General features: G+C 33.9%; 1 protein-coding gene and 1 long non-coding RNA gene across 2 annotated transcripts in view; one reads left to right on the top strand and one right to left on the bottom strand.

Moving 5' to 3' along the window:
• LOC145258102 (protein fem-1 homolog C-like) overlaps positions 1–6361 on the top strand; it is a 58423-nt gene extending 52062 nt beyond the window's left edge. The window contains exon 2 of the mRNA XM_080115843.1: positions 1808–6361. Coding sequence (XP_079971969.1) covers positions 1808–3132 — 1325 coding nt within the window. The 3' untranslated portion in view covers positions 3133–6361. The remainder of the gene's footprint in view (positions 1–1807) is intronic.
• The window catches only part of LOC145258104 (uncharacterized), a 52557-nt gene that overhangs the window by 17458 nt on the left and 18183 nt on the right, over positions 1–16916 (bottom strand). The window lies entirely within an intron of this gene.

Here is a 16916-nt window from a genome sequence, read left to right as displayed (position 1 = left end):
TTATATAAATAACACAATTAGTTTTCATTTGCATAATTGTGATATTTTTAGTTGCATTAATTGTGTTATTTTTAGTTGCATTAATTGTGTTATTTTTAGTTGCATTAATTGTGATATTTTTAGTTGCATTAATTGTGTTATTTTTAGTTGCATTAATTGTGTTATTTTTAGTTGCATTAATTGTGTTATTTTTAGTTGCATTAATTGTGTTATTTTTAGTTGCATTAATTGTGTTATTTTTAGTTGCATTAATTGTGATATTTTTAGTTGCATTAATTGTGTTATTTTTAGTTGCATTAATTGTGTTATTTTTAGTTGCATTAATTGTGTTATTTTTAGTTGCATTAATTGTGTTATTTTTAGTTGCATTAATTGTGATATTTTTAGTTGCATTAATTGCGTTATTAAAAGTGAAAATAAAGACTAATTGTGTTATTTTTATCTTTTTATAATTTTGTTAATTTTTATTGTACACTTTTTAATGTCTTTTTTTATGTTTTATTTCAATAAATTGCTTCACAATAGAAATACTGAAGAAGAAGAAAAAAAAAAAAAGTGTCATCACTGGTTCCGGTAGCAGCCACACAGAAAATTAGGGAAGATTCTAGCTGACTATAATTCAGAATTAAACAAAATAAATTCAGGTTGAGCAAAATTCCAACATTTTATAAAGCTGAAAGTTTTAAATAATTGAAATTTGCACACTTCTTATTTTACTTAGCTTGAAGTTGTAAATAAAAATGTATATAAAATTAATATTTTATTTATTTTTTTTTTTAAAGCAACGTTTTTTTTCTCAATAATATATAGCTAGTTAAATAAACAACCATAAAAAGAAAAACAGTTTTCAAACCTAATTAATTTTTAAAAGATTTCAATCATATCAAATTCCAGTATTCCACGAAGTTTTAAGCATAGAATTTTGAGTAAGGATTTCCAATTTTTAAAAAGTATTTTCATATCACATAAAAATGACTATTGGCAATTTTAAAATAGTAAATTTAATTACAACCTAAAAATATTTTATTTGTGATTGGATTTATATTTGTAGTCCATGCAATTTTATTTTAGTGGCTATTTTCCAAATTTCCAAAAATCTGACAAAACAATAATAAAAAACTTCCATTCTCATTTTAGCGTCTTTGGCCATCCGTAAAATTTACGCATAATTTAACTTATACTCAAAATGATGTCACCAATTTCTTGCATAAAACTTAGGTGGTTTTACACAAGAAATTGGAGGTGCTTAAAATCATGTTTTCACTCAAGTCGAAATTAAAGGTTTCAGTTGTAGTTTGTTTTTGCTTGTACTGAACTTAATAGAGCTTTCCTATGTTTCATATTTTAGCAAGTGTGCAACATAAAAAATACCCATGATTTTTGTAAATAAAAATCAATTGTCGAAAAAAAGAAGCTAAAACTAAGTTGAGATAAAAAATAAAAACAGAAACTTACTTTGACGTGAGAAAAGTTATCTCCCTTGATATGACAACTTGGCAACTGAAATAAAATTCTAATTTACTTTTTAAGGCATATAAAATTAAAGTTTTATTCAAAATTTTTACTTTTTACGATTATTTTTGTTCCAATGATTTCTTATTTTTAAAATATCGACTAATATCTAAATCTGTGAAAGTTTCCTTTCTTTTTTTTTTTTTTTAATTCGTCATAATTTACATGAACAATATAGTATTGTTGATTTAAACTGGTATCCATTTTGAAGGAAAACTTTTGCAATTATCCATTTAGATATATTTTTTTTTAAATAAAAAAAAAAATTATTTGCTTTATTTTCCTATTTTTGCAGGTAACACGGCTCTGCACGATTGTGCTGAGTCTGGAAGCCTTGAAATCATGAAGATGCTCCTGAAATACAGTGCCATGATGGAAAAAGACGCTTACGGAATGACACCATTATTGGCAGCTGCCGTAGCTGGATACACGAAGATGGTTGAATATCTCATCAACCAACCCGATTGTATCCGCTCGGAAAAAATTGATGCTTTAGAATTGCTTGGCGCTACTTATGTCGATAAGAAAAGAGACATGATGGGAGCTTTGAAATTTTGGCGCCTCGGCATGCTGGAACGCTATAAAAATCATAACCTCCCAATTCCAAAGCCGATAAACACTCTACCGATTCCAGCTTATGAAAACACTTTGGAAGTGACAAATGAACAACAACTCGATGATTTGATATCAGATCCTGACGATATGCGAATGCAGGCCTTGCTTGTTCGAGAACGCATCCTAGGTCCTGCTCATCCAGACACTTCCTATTATATCAGATACCGAGGCGCCTTATACGCTGACATGGGAAACTTTGACCGCTGCATAGACTTATGGATGTATGCACTTGATATACAGCAGAAAGTGTTGGAGGCTTTGAGTTCGTACACGCAAAGCAGCTTCCTCTCTTTTGCTGAGCTGTTTTCTTACATGACAAATGACTATCATCCCGTTCACAGTGTTGCTTTCACTGATATCATGGAGGTCTTTACGCGGGCGATCAGGGAACTGCGCGTGGGACACAAACTTGTCTTGAAGGATTCTGTTCAGGACTGTGATGTCAGCTCTTTCAATCGTCTGTTGGTCATTATCATGCATCTGCTCTGCTTGATATGTCGAATACGGAAGCAGGCAAACCTTTCCGACGCGGACGACCATGTCTTCAAACAGACAGTCTACCAACTGGTTCAAATGAACTCGAGATGCACTAAAGGCTACACGCTTCTCCACCTTGCCTGCGCACGCGAGACGACAAATGTTGGCCGATATCCAGTCTGTAATTTTCCGTCCCCCGATGTCGTTGAACTATTGTTAGAGGTGGGTGCTGACGTGAACGCGAGGGATGTGGAAGGTAACACGCCACTCCATCTAGCAACCAATAACAAACACTGCCAAACCGATGTGATAAAATTTCTGTTACGACACAGTGCCCATTTAGATATGCGTAACGATGAAGGTAGGACTCCCGTGGAGCTTCTGCGGGGTGTGGCTATCCACGACGTTGTCTCCCCCTTGGACTACATTTCCTTACAGTGCCTGACGGCTCGCGTGATTATCAAACACAATATACGGTACAAAGGTCACGTACCGCTTAAAGTAGAATCCTTTATCGAGATGCATTGACTTTTTTCAAAGGAAAGGACGTAAGTTAAGAAAAAAAAAGACATTTTAAAAAAGGAAGAAAACTTAGTAAATTCAATTTTCGATATGGTTGAGAAAAAAAATATTAAAATGATGAATGGTAAAAAAAAAAAAAAAAAATTGAAAGTCTTCATAAAAAATTTGAACGGATCAGAAATTACATGAAAAAACAGTTTGTCTTTCTTTCTTTGCTTTTTAAAAAAAATTTTCTTTTCAAATTTATGTTTCTTTTTATTTATATTTTTGCAACTTAAAGAAAAAAATATATGCGAAAGTGTTTAAAAATTTATATTCCACTTTAGAATGTATAATTTAACCCTAAAAAACAGTAGGTTTTTACTAATGTTTTTTTAAAATATTTTTCTGATTAATTTTTTTTTTCTTAAATATTTTCCAGGTTTTGTTTTTTAAATATTTTCTAGATTTTGTTTTTTTTAAATATGTTCCAGGTTTTGTTTTTTTTAAATATTTTCTAGATTTTTTTTTGTTTTTTAAATATTTTCTAGATTTTTTTTGTTTTTTAAATATTTTCTAGATTAACTTTTTAAAAGAAAATTTTCTAGATTAATTTTTAAAAAATATATTTTCTAGATTAACTTTTTAAAAAATATATTTTCTAGATTAATTTTTAAAAAATATATTTTCTAGATTAATTTTTAAAAAATATATTTTCTAGATTAATTTTTAAAAAATATATTTTCTAGATTAATTTTTAAAAAATATATTTTCTAGATTAATTTAAAAAAAAATAATATTTTCTAGATTAATTTCCTTTTTTAAAAAAAAAAAATTTCCAGAGTAATTTTTTTTTTAGTTGCTGTTGGCTTAAAGGAAACGAAAGAAATAATTGTGTATATCTCGATATAGTAAACAAAAACAACAAAAAAAAGACGACTATCTTTTTATCGACAAAGCGGAAATTGCATCACTATTCAAAATGAATGGGAACTGGAATAATTTTCAATGTGATAAGAAAAAAAAGAATAAACGATGGTTTTACATTTTAAAACAATAAATTAAAAAAAAATATTTCTTTCAATTATCCATTCAGGTGTCTTGTTTGTTTCACAGCTTGAAAAGTAAAAGCTGATTTTATTTATTAATTTTCAGAATTTGTGGACTGTTAGGCCAGGGTTATTATTGTTATTTAAAAAAAAATATATTTCGGATGGGGTTGTTGATATACTCATTTAATAGTTAACACTACTTGTAACTAAGGATAAAAGCCGCGTTTGCACAACAGAAGAAAAAAGATACTAATTGTTGTTTCTTTATTATAAAATTACAGTGAAAAAAAATGGCCTTATTTTTTAAATAGTGCAATTGTTGGCGTGTACGCGCTGTTAGTCATAAATTTAAAAAATATCGGCAATGTATATCTGTCACATGGAATCTTCAGGCAGTTGCCAACAATTTTACAAAACATAGGGATCTTATTGTTTATAAGACTGGCGACATACAATATACATGTCCGACCTATATTGTTACATGGTTGTAGAACGTGGTCCATGATGTAATGTCAAATTGATACAGTTGCATTGGATAAGGAAACTTGCTGGTCTCATTCTACCGACCACTCGTACGGCTACGTCATCCAAAATGATTGAAAGTGCATCTCACATTGATCTTAATGCCCCCAAATTCTTAAGAGATGGAGAGGATCAATTGATGATGACTTGATCCAAAACGGCAACAAAAGTTGGACGTCCTTCTGCATGATGCAAAAGGATGGACAATGAAAATACATCAATAATAATTTGGTAACAAAAGAATTATTTTAGTTACATGTGTTGCCATGAAGTTTAAACCATGTTCGCTCGAAATGCTCGTTTTTTTTTTGGTGTCATTTGTGAACGTTATTTTCGATGCTTTGTGAACTTAAATTGGTAAATTATGCAAAATAGACATCCAATGCATTTCAGTTCTTATGGAGGTTCCCAAATACTTGGCAAACAGATCAAACATTTTTTGCAAACAATTGCATATTTTTTATTTTATTAGACAGAAAAAGGACAGTACTTGTGGTCTTGTTTAAGGGTGTGTGTGGGGGGGGGAATAGAAAGGTAGCTGCAAATGAAGGTGGAAACCTATAAATTGTTTTGTTTTTATTGATAATTTTTTTGGTCTGTTACCATTTTGACTTAGGGTTAGTTTTTGGGTTCAAGTGCTTTTTTTTTTTTTTTTTTTGAATGTATGAAGGAAGATTGCAAACAGAGGATAGAGGGTGATAAATTGGAATTAGGCATGTTTATGAAATATAAGAAGACAAAAAATTAGGAAGTGACATTTCTGAAATCGAAAGTCAAGCTGTTCTTTATGTAAAAATGTGTACGAAGCAAAAATCTGCCGAAATAAACTGGTGTAAAGAGTCAAATTTACTGCAGTTTATTATCTGCATGCATATCTCAGCCAAGTCTGGAATTTATCATCAAAACTTGGGAATCTTAATTAAATTCCTAGACGTCTATTTTGCATTTTAAATCTTCAATAATTGAGCTTTTTGTGCTGTCATATGAAAGAAAGGCAACACGCAAAAAATCTGAGTTTTTTTAACGCAGCAGAAACACGCTCTGTAGACTCTGCGTTTTCAAATATTAAAATATGTATAACTAGATGTGCCTCTGACCCGTTAGGTCAGAATAGCTATCATTATTTCTTTTACTTTCCTTCATTTTAAAATTCACACTCACTTACGTTTTGAAGACATTTTTAATTAGGCAAGAACAATATGTCTATTTTTATATATTTATATATGCTAAATATTTATAGACATTAAAAATAATAGTTGTTAAATTAATTCTAGTGAAACATTGTGTTTTTTCCCCCAAACATACCACAATCCCAGAACTAAAATATATTGTAGCATGTATTTTGCGCGATTAGAATATGTAACGGGAAAACAAACTTTATAAAAATTACTGTTGATTAACTCGGATTTTGCAAAATAATAGAGAAAACTTGTTGAAAACTGCACGGAGATTCTGAGAGTTTGTGATGACAGATTCATGCTCCAAAATGAACTATTTAAAAATATTGGACGCTTTTTTTTATGGTGGGCCTATTGTAAAGAATCATCTACTAATAATTAAACTACCAACCATTGCTACAAATCTTGTAATTGACACCAAAAAATGTGAAAGTTTGTTGGATTTGACACTAAGTTTTTTTTCTTTTTATAATCGTGAAATAAATTCTGTTTATTTTAATTTAATTTTGTGATTTTTTTGTTTTTATTTTTTGTTGCTGATTTTTTTGTTTTTATTTTTTTGTTGCTGATTTTTGTCTTTTTTGTCTGACTTTTTTGTCTAAATTTTTTCTTACTGCCTAATTTTATTTTTTTTGTCTGATTTTTTTTCTTTTTGTCTGATCTTTTTTGTCTGCTTTTTTTGTTTGATTTCTTTGGTCTATTTTTTATCTGATTTTTTTTATTGTCTGATTTTTCTGTTATATTAAAAAAAAATTGAATGAGAAATTTGAAAACTTTGAAGTGTTGGAAATAATGATAAAATAATTTTTATTTATTCAAAATAAGTGTTTGACCATCTTTTACTTTTTGAAAAATTTATTTGTAGCGGCATCTGTGCATCTCTATAAAAGGCTCCGTCCGTTGGTAGGTCAGACTGAAGTTTGAAATATCATTTTCGTCGTGCACAGATTGAATGAAATTAGTTGACAAGGTGTAAATACTTAGTTGGGATTTTTTTTTTTTTTTTTTTTTACATGGGGGTCACCACTTATCAAGGCCCGAAGGCCACTCAGGGATAAGGGTTATTGCGTGTACAGTAATCAATGAGACAGTATTGTAGTAATCATTAGTATTGGGGGTTTTGATAGTGTCTTACTTAAGGCTTAAGGGGGCGGTTTGTCAGGAGTTTGTTTATGTTGGACTTGAAGACGTCCAAGTTATAGTCAGGTGGGAAACAGGCAAGTGGCAGAGAGTTCCACTGGTGTGCAGTTCTAAGAAAGAAGCTTTGCTCATGGAATCTACGTTTGGATTTAGGCACGGATAAAGAGTGGGGAAAATTATTGACAGTAGTTTTAGCCAGACGGGTGTTTCTCATGAAAGATTGGTTAGGGGGGGACGAGGAATTGGAGCTCAGACGAGCACCTGCCATGGAAATAACGGTAAAACAACGACAGGCTCGCAACGTCTCTTCTGTGGGAGAGAGGTTGCAGGGAAGAGAAAAGGGCATCCCCCACTAAACTACGAAGTCTATTTTGTACTCTGTCAAGGCAGGATAGATTGTTTTTAGCAGGTCCTGCCCAGATGTGACAGCAGTACTCCATCCTTGGACGATGTGTCCATTCATTGTTATGAAGCACATTTACTTGTTAAGAAATTTGACATGGCTTTATAGAAGATGAAAAATTAATTAAAATTAATATCTTGTTGATTAAAATCAACATCTAATGTTACTAAACCTTTAGTCTAGAATTCTCCAATTTTGATAAAAATTCATTACATCATTTTGATTTTAGAAAATGTTCAAATATAGTCAACATTACGACTTATGTCTAGTAGCTGTTTCACAATTCTTAATGATTAAAAATTAAGGTAACATTTCACACTTAGTGACTATTAAAGTTTTCTTTCAACATCATTAGCATCTCGTACGCACTTTTACAGACAACTGATTTGAAAACCATTTGTTTTCTCTCAGTTCGACAACCATGACGTCACACGTCATCTCGACTTGTACTACTGTTTTTCATAATTTTTTTTCTTTTTTTAAATTGCATTTGCACCCCAAACAAGACACAGTGCCACTTTGATGTAAGGGGGCTACAATCTGGGATATAATTTGTCGAGATAATATGTGGGGAGTTGAGCAGCAAGATGTCTATTCACATTACACTTGAACTTCTGCATGTCCATACAGTCGGCGAAGCAAGAACAGAATTCCAAAGTCTAGCAGTTCTGGTGAAGAAACTATTAGAGTAGAAGGCTTTCTGGCATCTTGGGATCTCTACTGTGTAGAGGGTGGAATTTTGCTGTTTGTCAGGTTTGTCAAGGGTATTTACGTCAAGGGGGTACAAGGGCTTGTAGTTTGTGGAAGCACCTACCATTAAAATACTTGTAAAACAGGCAGAGGGATGCAATATTTCATCGATGGGGCAGAGGCTGAAGCCTAGCTGACAGTTTGGGACCTATTAGGTTGGTGACTCTTTTTTGAACCCTATCCAGGAGTGAGAGATTAGTAGCAGATACACCAGTCCAAACATAATAAAAATACTTCATACATGGGTTAATGGTTGCCTCGTAGTGGTACAGGATACTTTCAGGTGTAAGTAGCTTTCTAGCATGGTAGAGAGAGCCCACCTTCTTTGCAGCAGCTGCGGCAATGCTTTCAATATATCTGTTCCAACTCATGTTCCCTGTGAACATTAAGCTAAGGAGTTTGAACAAAATACTTTCAGGTAATGTATCATTAGCCATAGCTGTTGGTGATTGAGAAAGTTTCTTATAATCATTGAATGAAACAAACTTAGTCTTGGCAGCATTGAATGTTACCATCCATTTTTGTCCCCCATTCCACTACAGACTGGAGGTTTTCCTCTAGGGTTTCCGTCATTGCCTTGGATATGTTCATTTGTTTTCTCCTCGTGTCTATTATAGAGCAAGGTGGCGTCAGCAAATATACCCATTTCGGAGATAATTTTATAAAGGAGGTCATTTATGAATATCAGGAATAGTAAAGGTTCAAAAATCGACCCCTGAGGTACAATCTGGATTCTTCTGTTATTTAAAAAGGATTCAATTATGTTAAGTATTCATCCAGTGATACCATATGATCTGATTTTTCATTATACCATACCCTGACAAAAACCTTAGATATATCTAGAACTACTGCCCTACATTCCCCTGCTTTAACCAATGCATGGTATATACATTTAGAGATTACAGTTAGGATATCTGCAGTAGAATGGGCTTGCCTAAATCCATATTATTGTTCGAACAGAAGTTTAGCATCTGTAAGGTTGTGGACTGGAGCTTGATTATGGGCTCAAATATTTTTGCAAAAAAAGAGGGAGGAGGTTAATGGGTCAATAATTTAATGGGTCAATTCTTTCATCAGAATTCTTGTAAACTGGTATCACAGAAGCGGTTTTCCAGCAGTCAAGAATGCAAAATTCGTTAAGGCATTTGTTGAAAAGTTTGGAGAGAACTGAAACAACCTCAGCGGAGCATTTTTTTAATAATACAGCTGGGATGAGATCAGGTCCACAAGCTTTTGAGGTGTCTAGGATTTTTATGATATCATGTTTTTGAGAAGGTATAATTTTTAGATCATCCAGTGTGGTTTCTGTCCACAAAGGAATATCAGGGAGGGAGTGGTTTGCTGGGTTCAAAATAGAGTCTGGGGCAAACTGACGGACAAACATGTTAGCTTTTTCGGTTGCCGTGCAAACAACCTCATAATTGTTGTTTAGTGGGGGAATTGTTGATTGCCCATTATTTACTACACTGTTGTAGATTTTCCAGAAATCATGAGTTCCTAATTTTTGCGGTTCAATGCGTTACACAATCAATGGGAACTGTGGTCAGAAATAGATCTAGAAGTGAGGCTTGTTGATCCTATCGATCTGGGAAACAAGTTGGAAACGTAACTGTCTGTGATGAGGAATGAGATATAGAAAAGCTATGTGTTATGCTACCAGCTGCATTTGTGTGAGTAGAGAAACCAAGCCAATTTTTGTGGTGAACATTAAAGTCACCAAATACAATTACTTGCGTGTTAGTATCAAGGAAGAGTGATGCATTTATGCTGTCAGATAGTTGGTTGATTAGGGTACAGTCCTGGGTCAAGGAAGAGTGATGCATTTATGCTGTCAGATAGTTGGTTGATTAGGGTACAGTCCTGGGTCAAGGAAGAGTGATGCATTTATGCTGTCAGATAGTTGGTTGATTAGGGTACAGTCCTGGGTCAAGGAAGAGTGATGCATTTATGCTGTCAGATAGTTGGTTGATTAGGGTACAGTCCTGGGTCAAGGAAGAGTGATGCATTTATGCTGTCAGATAGTTGGTTGATTAGGGTACAGTCCTGGGTCAAGGAAGAGTGCTGCATTTATGCTGTCAGATAGTTGGTTGATTAGAGCAGTAGAGAAAATAAAAGTACTAACGTTGCAGGTTTAATCTAAAGCACATAAAGGCCAGGTCATCTGATTCTAATTTTGATGCTCTAGTCAAGGGGAGGGTGTTTCAAATATAGACTCCAAGTCTGTGCATATGTCTGTCTGAGTCCTTACAGCAAAGTGAGAAAAAAACCAGGCATGTTAAAATAGAGGGAATGGAGGAATGTAGGTTAGCTTCACTTAGTGTCAAGATATCCGGGGAGTTTGCTAGGAGAAATGATTTAACATCATCTAAGTTATTTCTAAGCCCACGAATATTCATGAATGCAAGCCTCGGGGAAGGAGGCAAATTGGTTTTGTTTGACTTTATGCCTAGTTTGATTGCAGTTTTTGATTGAACTGCCATTTTTTTTTATTTTAAAGTTTGTTTTAGGGTGCTGGACAAAGTGGCTGTATAGAATACCAAACAACGCACAACATAAGTTGATCAGCCGACTCATCTACAGGATTGCAGCCTTGGGAAAGCCTACTGGAGATGGGTGCAGGGTCCCTTTTCATGCGTGACATAGCACTACAACCAACCTAGTATTATACACCTGAAGATGGTGCAGTTGCTTTAAGTGCTACTAAAGAGTTAGGGCTTCTGTACTGTCAGTTGGAATACAGCAACCAGACAGACTGTCAAACTGATACTCTCAACCCGTCAGACAAAAATTAGCCCAATCCAATTGCATTTGCATATATGGTACTCACGCACTCCCAAGATGCCCAGTTTTAGGGAATGGGAATGTGGAAGGAGTGGGGAACAGCATTCATTGCCCTAGTCAGGAAACAAGGTCAAACATTAAGTGTTTCTGTCAAGTCCCTCTGATCGCACCTCTGTGCCTGGCTAAGAGGCAAAGGTGTATGAAAGCTGGGCGATACTCCTTAAGCAGTTTAGGTTTGCAAACCAGCAATTTGTTCAAGTCACCAGCTCTAGGAAGGTCGTCAACAAGGACTGAAGAGGCCTCCCTCCTTTATTTAGTGCCAAGACATATGAGGTCATTAGCACAGGTTTAGCTTCAGAGTTTTCCTTCTAGACAGATGACCTGAGAAGATCTATGGGTCCATCAGCACCATGAGGGTTAGACACGTGCCTGGGTCCTAAACCAGGTATTTCTGCGACCCCCCCCCCCGCATGAATTGTTATGATTAATTAAGTTAGTAATAAAGGTTATATATCTACTGAAACGTTGCACTCCTCAAAATAATTGAAAAGGATTTTACTCTGCTTTCCATCTTATTGTTAACTAGTCTGGGTACCCGGCATTGCCCGGGTGTTTGGAAGTGTGTGTGTTGAGCAAAAAATAAATAAATAAAAAATAAAGTGGAAGTAGGTAGGCAGGCTTGAACCCGTACCACGAAGGAGGAAAAGAATGTGAAAAAAAAATAGTTTTTGCATTTGCGTCCATATTCAAATTGGAAGTGGCCAAGATTTAAATTAAGGCTAGTCAATCAAAAAGAGGGCATGTCTTTCGAAAATATCGTCGAATAAAAAGCGACCCCCCCCTCTCCCTGTAGAAAAGTATTCAGTCGAGGGTGAAAGAATTAATGTTTTTAGTCAATTTTTCGATATTTGTCGTCTGAAGGGTCGGGCTTCAAAACGATATGAATTTCGTGAAAATCCGTTGCTTCTGTCGAAAGTTTTAGGCAGACAAACATACATACATACATACATTTAAACAGACAGGTGAGATTTATATTATAGATGGAAATGTAAAAAAAACATGCGGTGAAAACATCTAGATTTGCAATTGGTTGATTTAAAAGAAGAATGAATTTGATGATTAAAATATTATTCATATATTTGTTTAAGAAAAGGATAAAATGTTAAAGTATGATTCAAAGTTGTGTTAAGATTTAAGATAAAATTTGATGCACAAACTCTGGATATTTAAGTCGAGAAGAGGAAAAATAAAATATATCAGTTCAATATAGATTTAAGTAAACGATATATAATTATGATTAAAAGTGCATTTCAATACAAGTATAACTGGAAGTAAGCTATAACCTATGACAAATTCAGTATGAATAATCTATATATAAAAAGGTAAAATGTGTGTGTGTTTGTATGTCTCATAAAAACTTTACAGATGCGTTGGAACGTGCCAAAATTGATATCGTTTTAAAGTTCTCAAACGACAAATATAAAAAATTTGGGCAAAAACGTCAACTCCTTCACCCTTAACTGGGCTGTTTTTCACAAGGAGGGGGTCACTTTTTTCACTGATATTTTCGCAAATCGACATCCCTTTTGATTGACTACCCTTAATTCCAATGCACGCAACTTCCTTGCGAGTGACGCATCAGCTAAGACGTTAGTTTTCTTTTTCACCTTCTTTTACTTCTTTGTGTTATGGGTTCGAGCCTGCTACCAATTTTTTTTAACACCTCTCTCCACCCGAGCTGCCTACTGTTGCGTTGATCCCCCCACTACTACCCTCGCTAGTTAGATATAAATAGCAGTATGGGCATATTTACAGTAGATACGAACAGATAGAAATTGTAGATATTAAGTGTATTACTTAAATAAAATTCTGACTTCTAATGTTTAAAGATAAATCCTCCTTTCATTAAAATTCAGAAATGTATTTTGCATAATCATTACTAGTGGCTCACTTATCGACCACACCGAGAATTGAACCTTCAATCTTCAGAAGAATATCCTTTTTTACGATTGATTTTTGCCAAGAACTCTAACCACTCTGCCACGGGTCCTTGTGGTGGTCACATCAACTGAAATTTACCTTAGCAACATGTGGAGTGTGTGGTAACATGTAATAACAACGTAACAACATTGAAAGAATGGATGAGATTGTTACAACATTGAAAGAATGGATGGGATTGTTACAACATTAAAAGAATGGATGAGATTGTTACAACATTGAAAGAATGGATGGGATTGTTACAACATTGAAAGAATGGATGAGATTGTTACATGTATGGTAAAATGTAATAACAATGTAACAACATTAAAAGAATGGATGCGATTGTTACATGCATGGTAACATGTAATGACAATGTAACAACATTAAAAGAATGGATGAGATTGTTACATGCATGGTAACATGTAATAACAATGTAACAACATTAAAAGAATGGATGGGATTGTTACAACATTGAAAGAATGGATGGGATTGTTACAACATTAAAAGAATGGATGAGATTGTTACAACATTAAAAGAATGGATGAGATTGTTACAACATTAAAAGAATGGATGAGATTGTTACAACATTGAAAGAATGGATGAGATTGTTACAACATTGAAAGAATGGATGAGATTGTTACATGTATGGTAAAATGTAATAACAATGTAACAACATTAAAAGAATGGATGAGATTGTTACATGCATGGTAACATGTAATAACAATGTAACAACATTAAAAGAATGGATGAGATTGTTACATGCATGGTAACATGTAATAACAATGTAACAACATTAAAAGAATGGATGAGATTGTTACATGCATGGTAACATGTAATAACAATGTAACAATATTAAAAGAATGGATGAGATTGTTACATGCATGGTAACATGTAATAACAATGTAACAACATTAAAAGAATGGATGAGATTGTTACATGCATGGTAACATGTAATAACAATGTAACAACATTAAAAGAATGGATGAGATTGTTACAACATTAAAAGAATGGATGAGATTGTTATATGCAAAACAATTGTGAGTTAGTTCGTAGGGAAAGGCCAAAGGAAACATGGGAGGAAATGATAAAGCTGGATTTTGAGGGAAAGAGGGATAAATAAAGACCTGGCCAGAAATAGGTTAGTTTGGAAGTTTCAGCATGTGTTAAATGAAAGCTGCAGATGAAGTGAGGTCAAGATGAATGTGGAAAAAGTGTTTATTACACATGTACACGAATCAAAAAAAATCAAACATGAGATTGGAGGTTTAGATGGACGGACGTAATAGCAACTGTATATGCCCAAATGGATGCTGTTTTTTCCTCCAACTAAAGCGAGGTGTCCACACAATTTTGTACAATGGACACAAGGAAATCATGGAGAAGTATTTTAATTGGAGAGGAATTCCATAAGGATGCTGGAAGAAAACTCACCAAGCAGATGTTAATGTCAGTTGACAGGTGAATTGTTTTCCTTGTGGTGAAGGTAATAGAAGATACTACTCACACAAGTGGCAACACCTCTGTCTAGCTTGTCAGGTGACGGGATCGAGGAAGGAAAAATAAAATAAAAAGGTAACGTTTGTAGATGGATCATTTATATACATATGGCATTAATTTGCATATGAAGGGAATAGCAGCTATAAGGAGAAAATATGGAGTAAAGCTTTTAGCAGTTGAGAACATAGGCATTGAGAATTACAGCTTAAGTTAAAAGGAGTTGGTATGAATTGTGATGCTGGTGAAAGATACTTCTGATAAACTTGTTTTCTTACAAAGAGATTTGGTTGTTAAAGATGTGGACCTGTATATATCCGTGGAGGTAGTAGAAGTTGTTACTATTTCATAGTCGAGTGTGGTTTCAGCAAACACTCAGACAGAACGAATACCCTGCACACACCAAATACTAATCCAAAACATCAAATACTAACCCAAAACACCAAATACTAATCCAAAACACTAAATACTAACCCAAAACACCAAGAAAACGACAATACCACTTTCCAACACCAGCTTCTTAAAACTACCGTATTCAATGATAAAATAATATCAGCGATCTGCAAAGCCATTTACAGGGATTCTTTAAGTCTCAGACTATCTTGACTTCTTTCTGTGGCGAGTATTTTTGTTTGTATGTGTTTTAGTTTTGCCTTTATCTCTGCCTAAATCAAAACGTAGATTCCATGAACAAAGCTTCTTTCTTAGAAGTGGATGCCTGTGGAACTCTCTTCCGTTTGCCTGTTTCCCACCTGACTACAACCTGGATGTCTTCAAGTCCAACATAAACAAATTCCTGATAAACCGCCCCCTTAAGGAAGATACTTAATCAAATTACTTATCCCCGAGTGGCTTCCAGGCCTTGATAAGTGGTGACTACCATGTAAAAAAAAAAAAAAAAAAAAGACTATTTCCAAATTTTACGTCTTGTTTGACACAAAGTTGTCATGTGCCGTGCAAGTATATCCCCAACTGATGAAATATCGCAAATCTTCAAAAAAAAAAAAAGCAGGAACTTCCCAAATCAATCAGTGAGTACAATTCAGTCATGTGATACAACAATCATCATCATCACATCAGAAATAGAAAGCATAGGAAAGAAAGAAAGAAGTGGAAAAAGAGAGGAAGAAAGATGTAATGAGAATAAAATTCCAACATTCTCTTAATTAAAAAGAGAAAAGAAAAAATTCCCACAACGAAATTCAATTGCAAATAAATTCAATAGCAAATAAATTCAATTGCAAATAAATTCAATTGCAAATAAATTCAATAGCAAATAAATTCAATAGCAAATAAATTCAGGATTTCTTTTCTTAAACTTCTGTAATCTCACAGATTTAGACAAAGATTCATTGATAATCTCAATATCATTTTCACAAAGAAAATCACCATCTCATCTGATGAAAGCATTTGAAGTGAATGCCTAATTGTAAGCTCTAGTGGAAACAAATGCTTCAAAGAGTGCTCTTGTAAAACATCATCTTTCTTTATCAAGGCTGAGAGAACTAATCCATCAGTTCCGTGGGTAATTTTCATTACTCTACCCAATTTCCAATAAGGTCTCGGCCTTGTGAAACATTTCATCAAAACTCCATCTCCTACTTTGATCTTATTATCGAGATCAGCTTGATACAGATCTTGAGACAATCCTCTCAAGCCTAACAGATAATGTTCATACCACAACAGTTTAAACGTGCAAAATGGAGTCTCTGCATTTCAAACTTTCAACTAGATCCGATCTATTAGAAGGACTATCTGAAAAGGGATCTCTATCTAGATTTAAAAATACTGCATTCTCACACGAGTGAATAAAAGCACTAGACGTAATCACTTCCAAACTGGAATCATCTTAACAGCGATAAGATGATGGTCTATTGTTGATTGATTTCTGCAAATCTGACAAGACAGTCAATAACTGAAAATAATCCAATCTATTACACCCTATGGCCTTGAATAAACAATTCTTAAGTATCTTAATCAATCTTTTCCATACCACGCCAAACCATGCAGTGTAAGTAGGTATAGTATGGTATGGTGTTTAATATTACTAGTATCAAGATTTCCTCTGAACTCATCAGACAAACATACCTTCCTTACCAAGTTACAACCTAAGACAAAGCACAAGGCGTTATCAGAGCAAATTTGTTGTAGGAACACCAAACATGTTAAAAGATCTTAGGAAAGCCAAACCTACAGAATGAGTAGACATATCAGACGAGTTCCAAATAAATAACTCTGATATTGAAACATGTAAAGACCAAAACATACATTTTCTTAATTTCATTACCATCACTAACCCCCAGGTGATCCGTGAAATCAATGCCTGTCTGGAAAAAGGGTCTAACAAGCTTTACCTTATGTCTAGGTAAGTTAGTTACCTTGGGATACTTGAAGAACAAGGAATTATATCTTTTATAAATAGCACAACCAGAGATGACAGTTTTTACTGCTTATCTGGCGTTGGGTAACCAAATCCTATAATGTACAATCTACTAAGCGTAGCAGCAATCC

This window comes from Euprymna scolopes, chromosome 33, assembly GCF_053919585.1.
Source record: "Euprymna scolopes isolate OS-2025 chromosome 33, ASM5391958v1, whole genome shotgun sequence".
In the NCBI taxonomy this organism is placed as follows: Eukaryota; Metazoa; Mollusca; class Cephalopoda; order Sepiida; family Sepiolidae; genus Euprymna; species Euprymna scolopes.
This window is presented reverse-complemented; position numbering and strand designations above follow the sequence as displayed.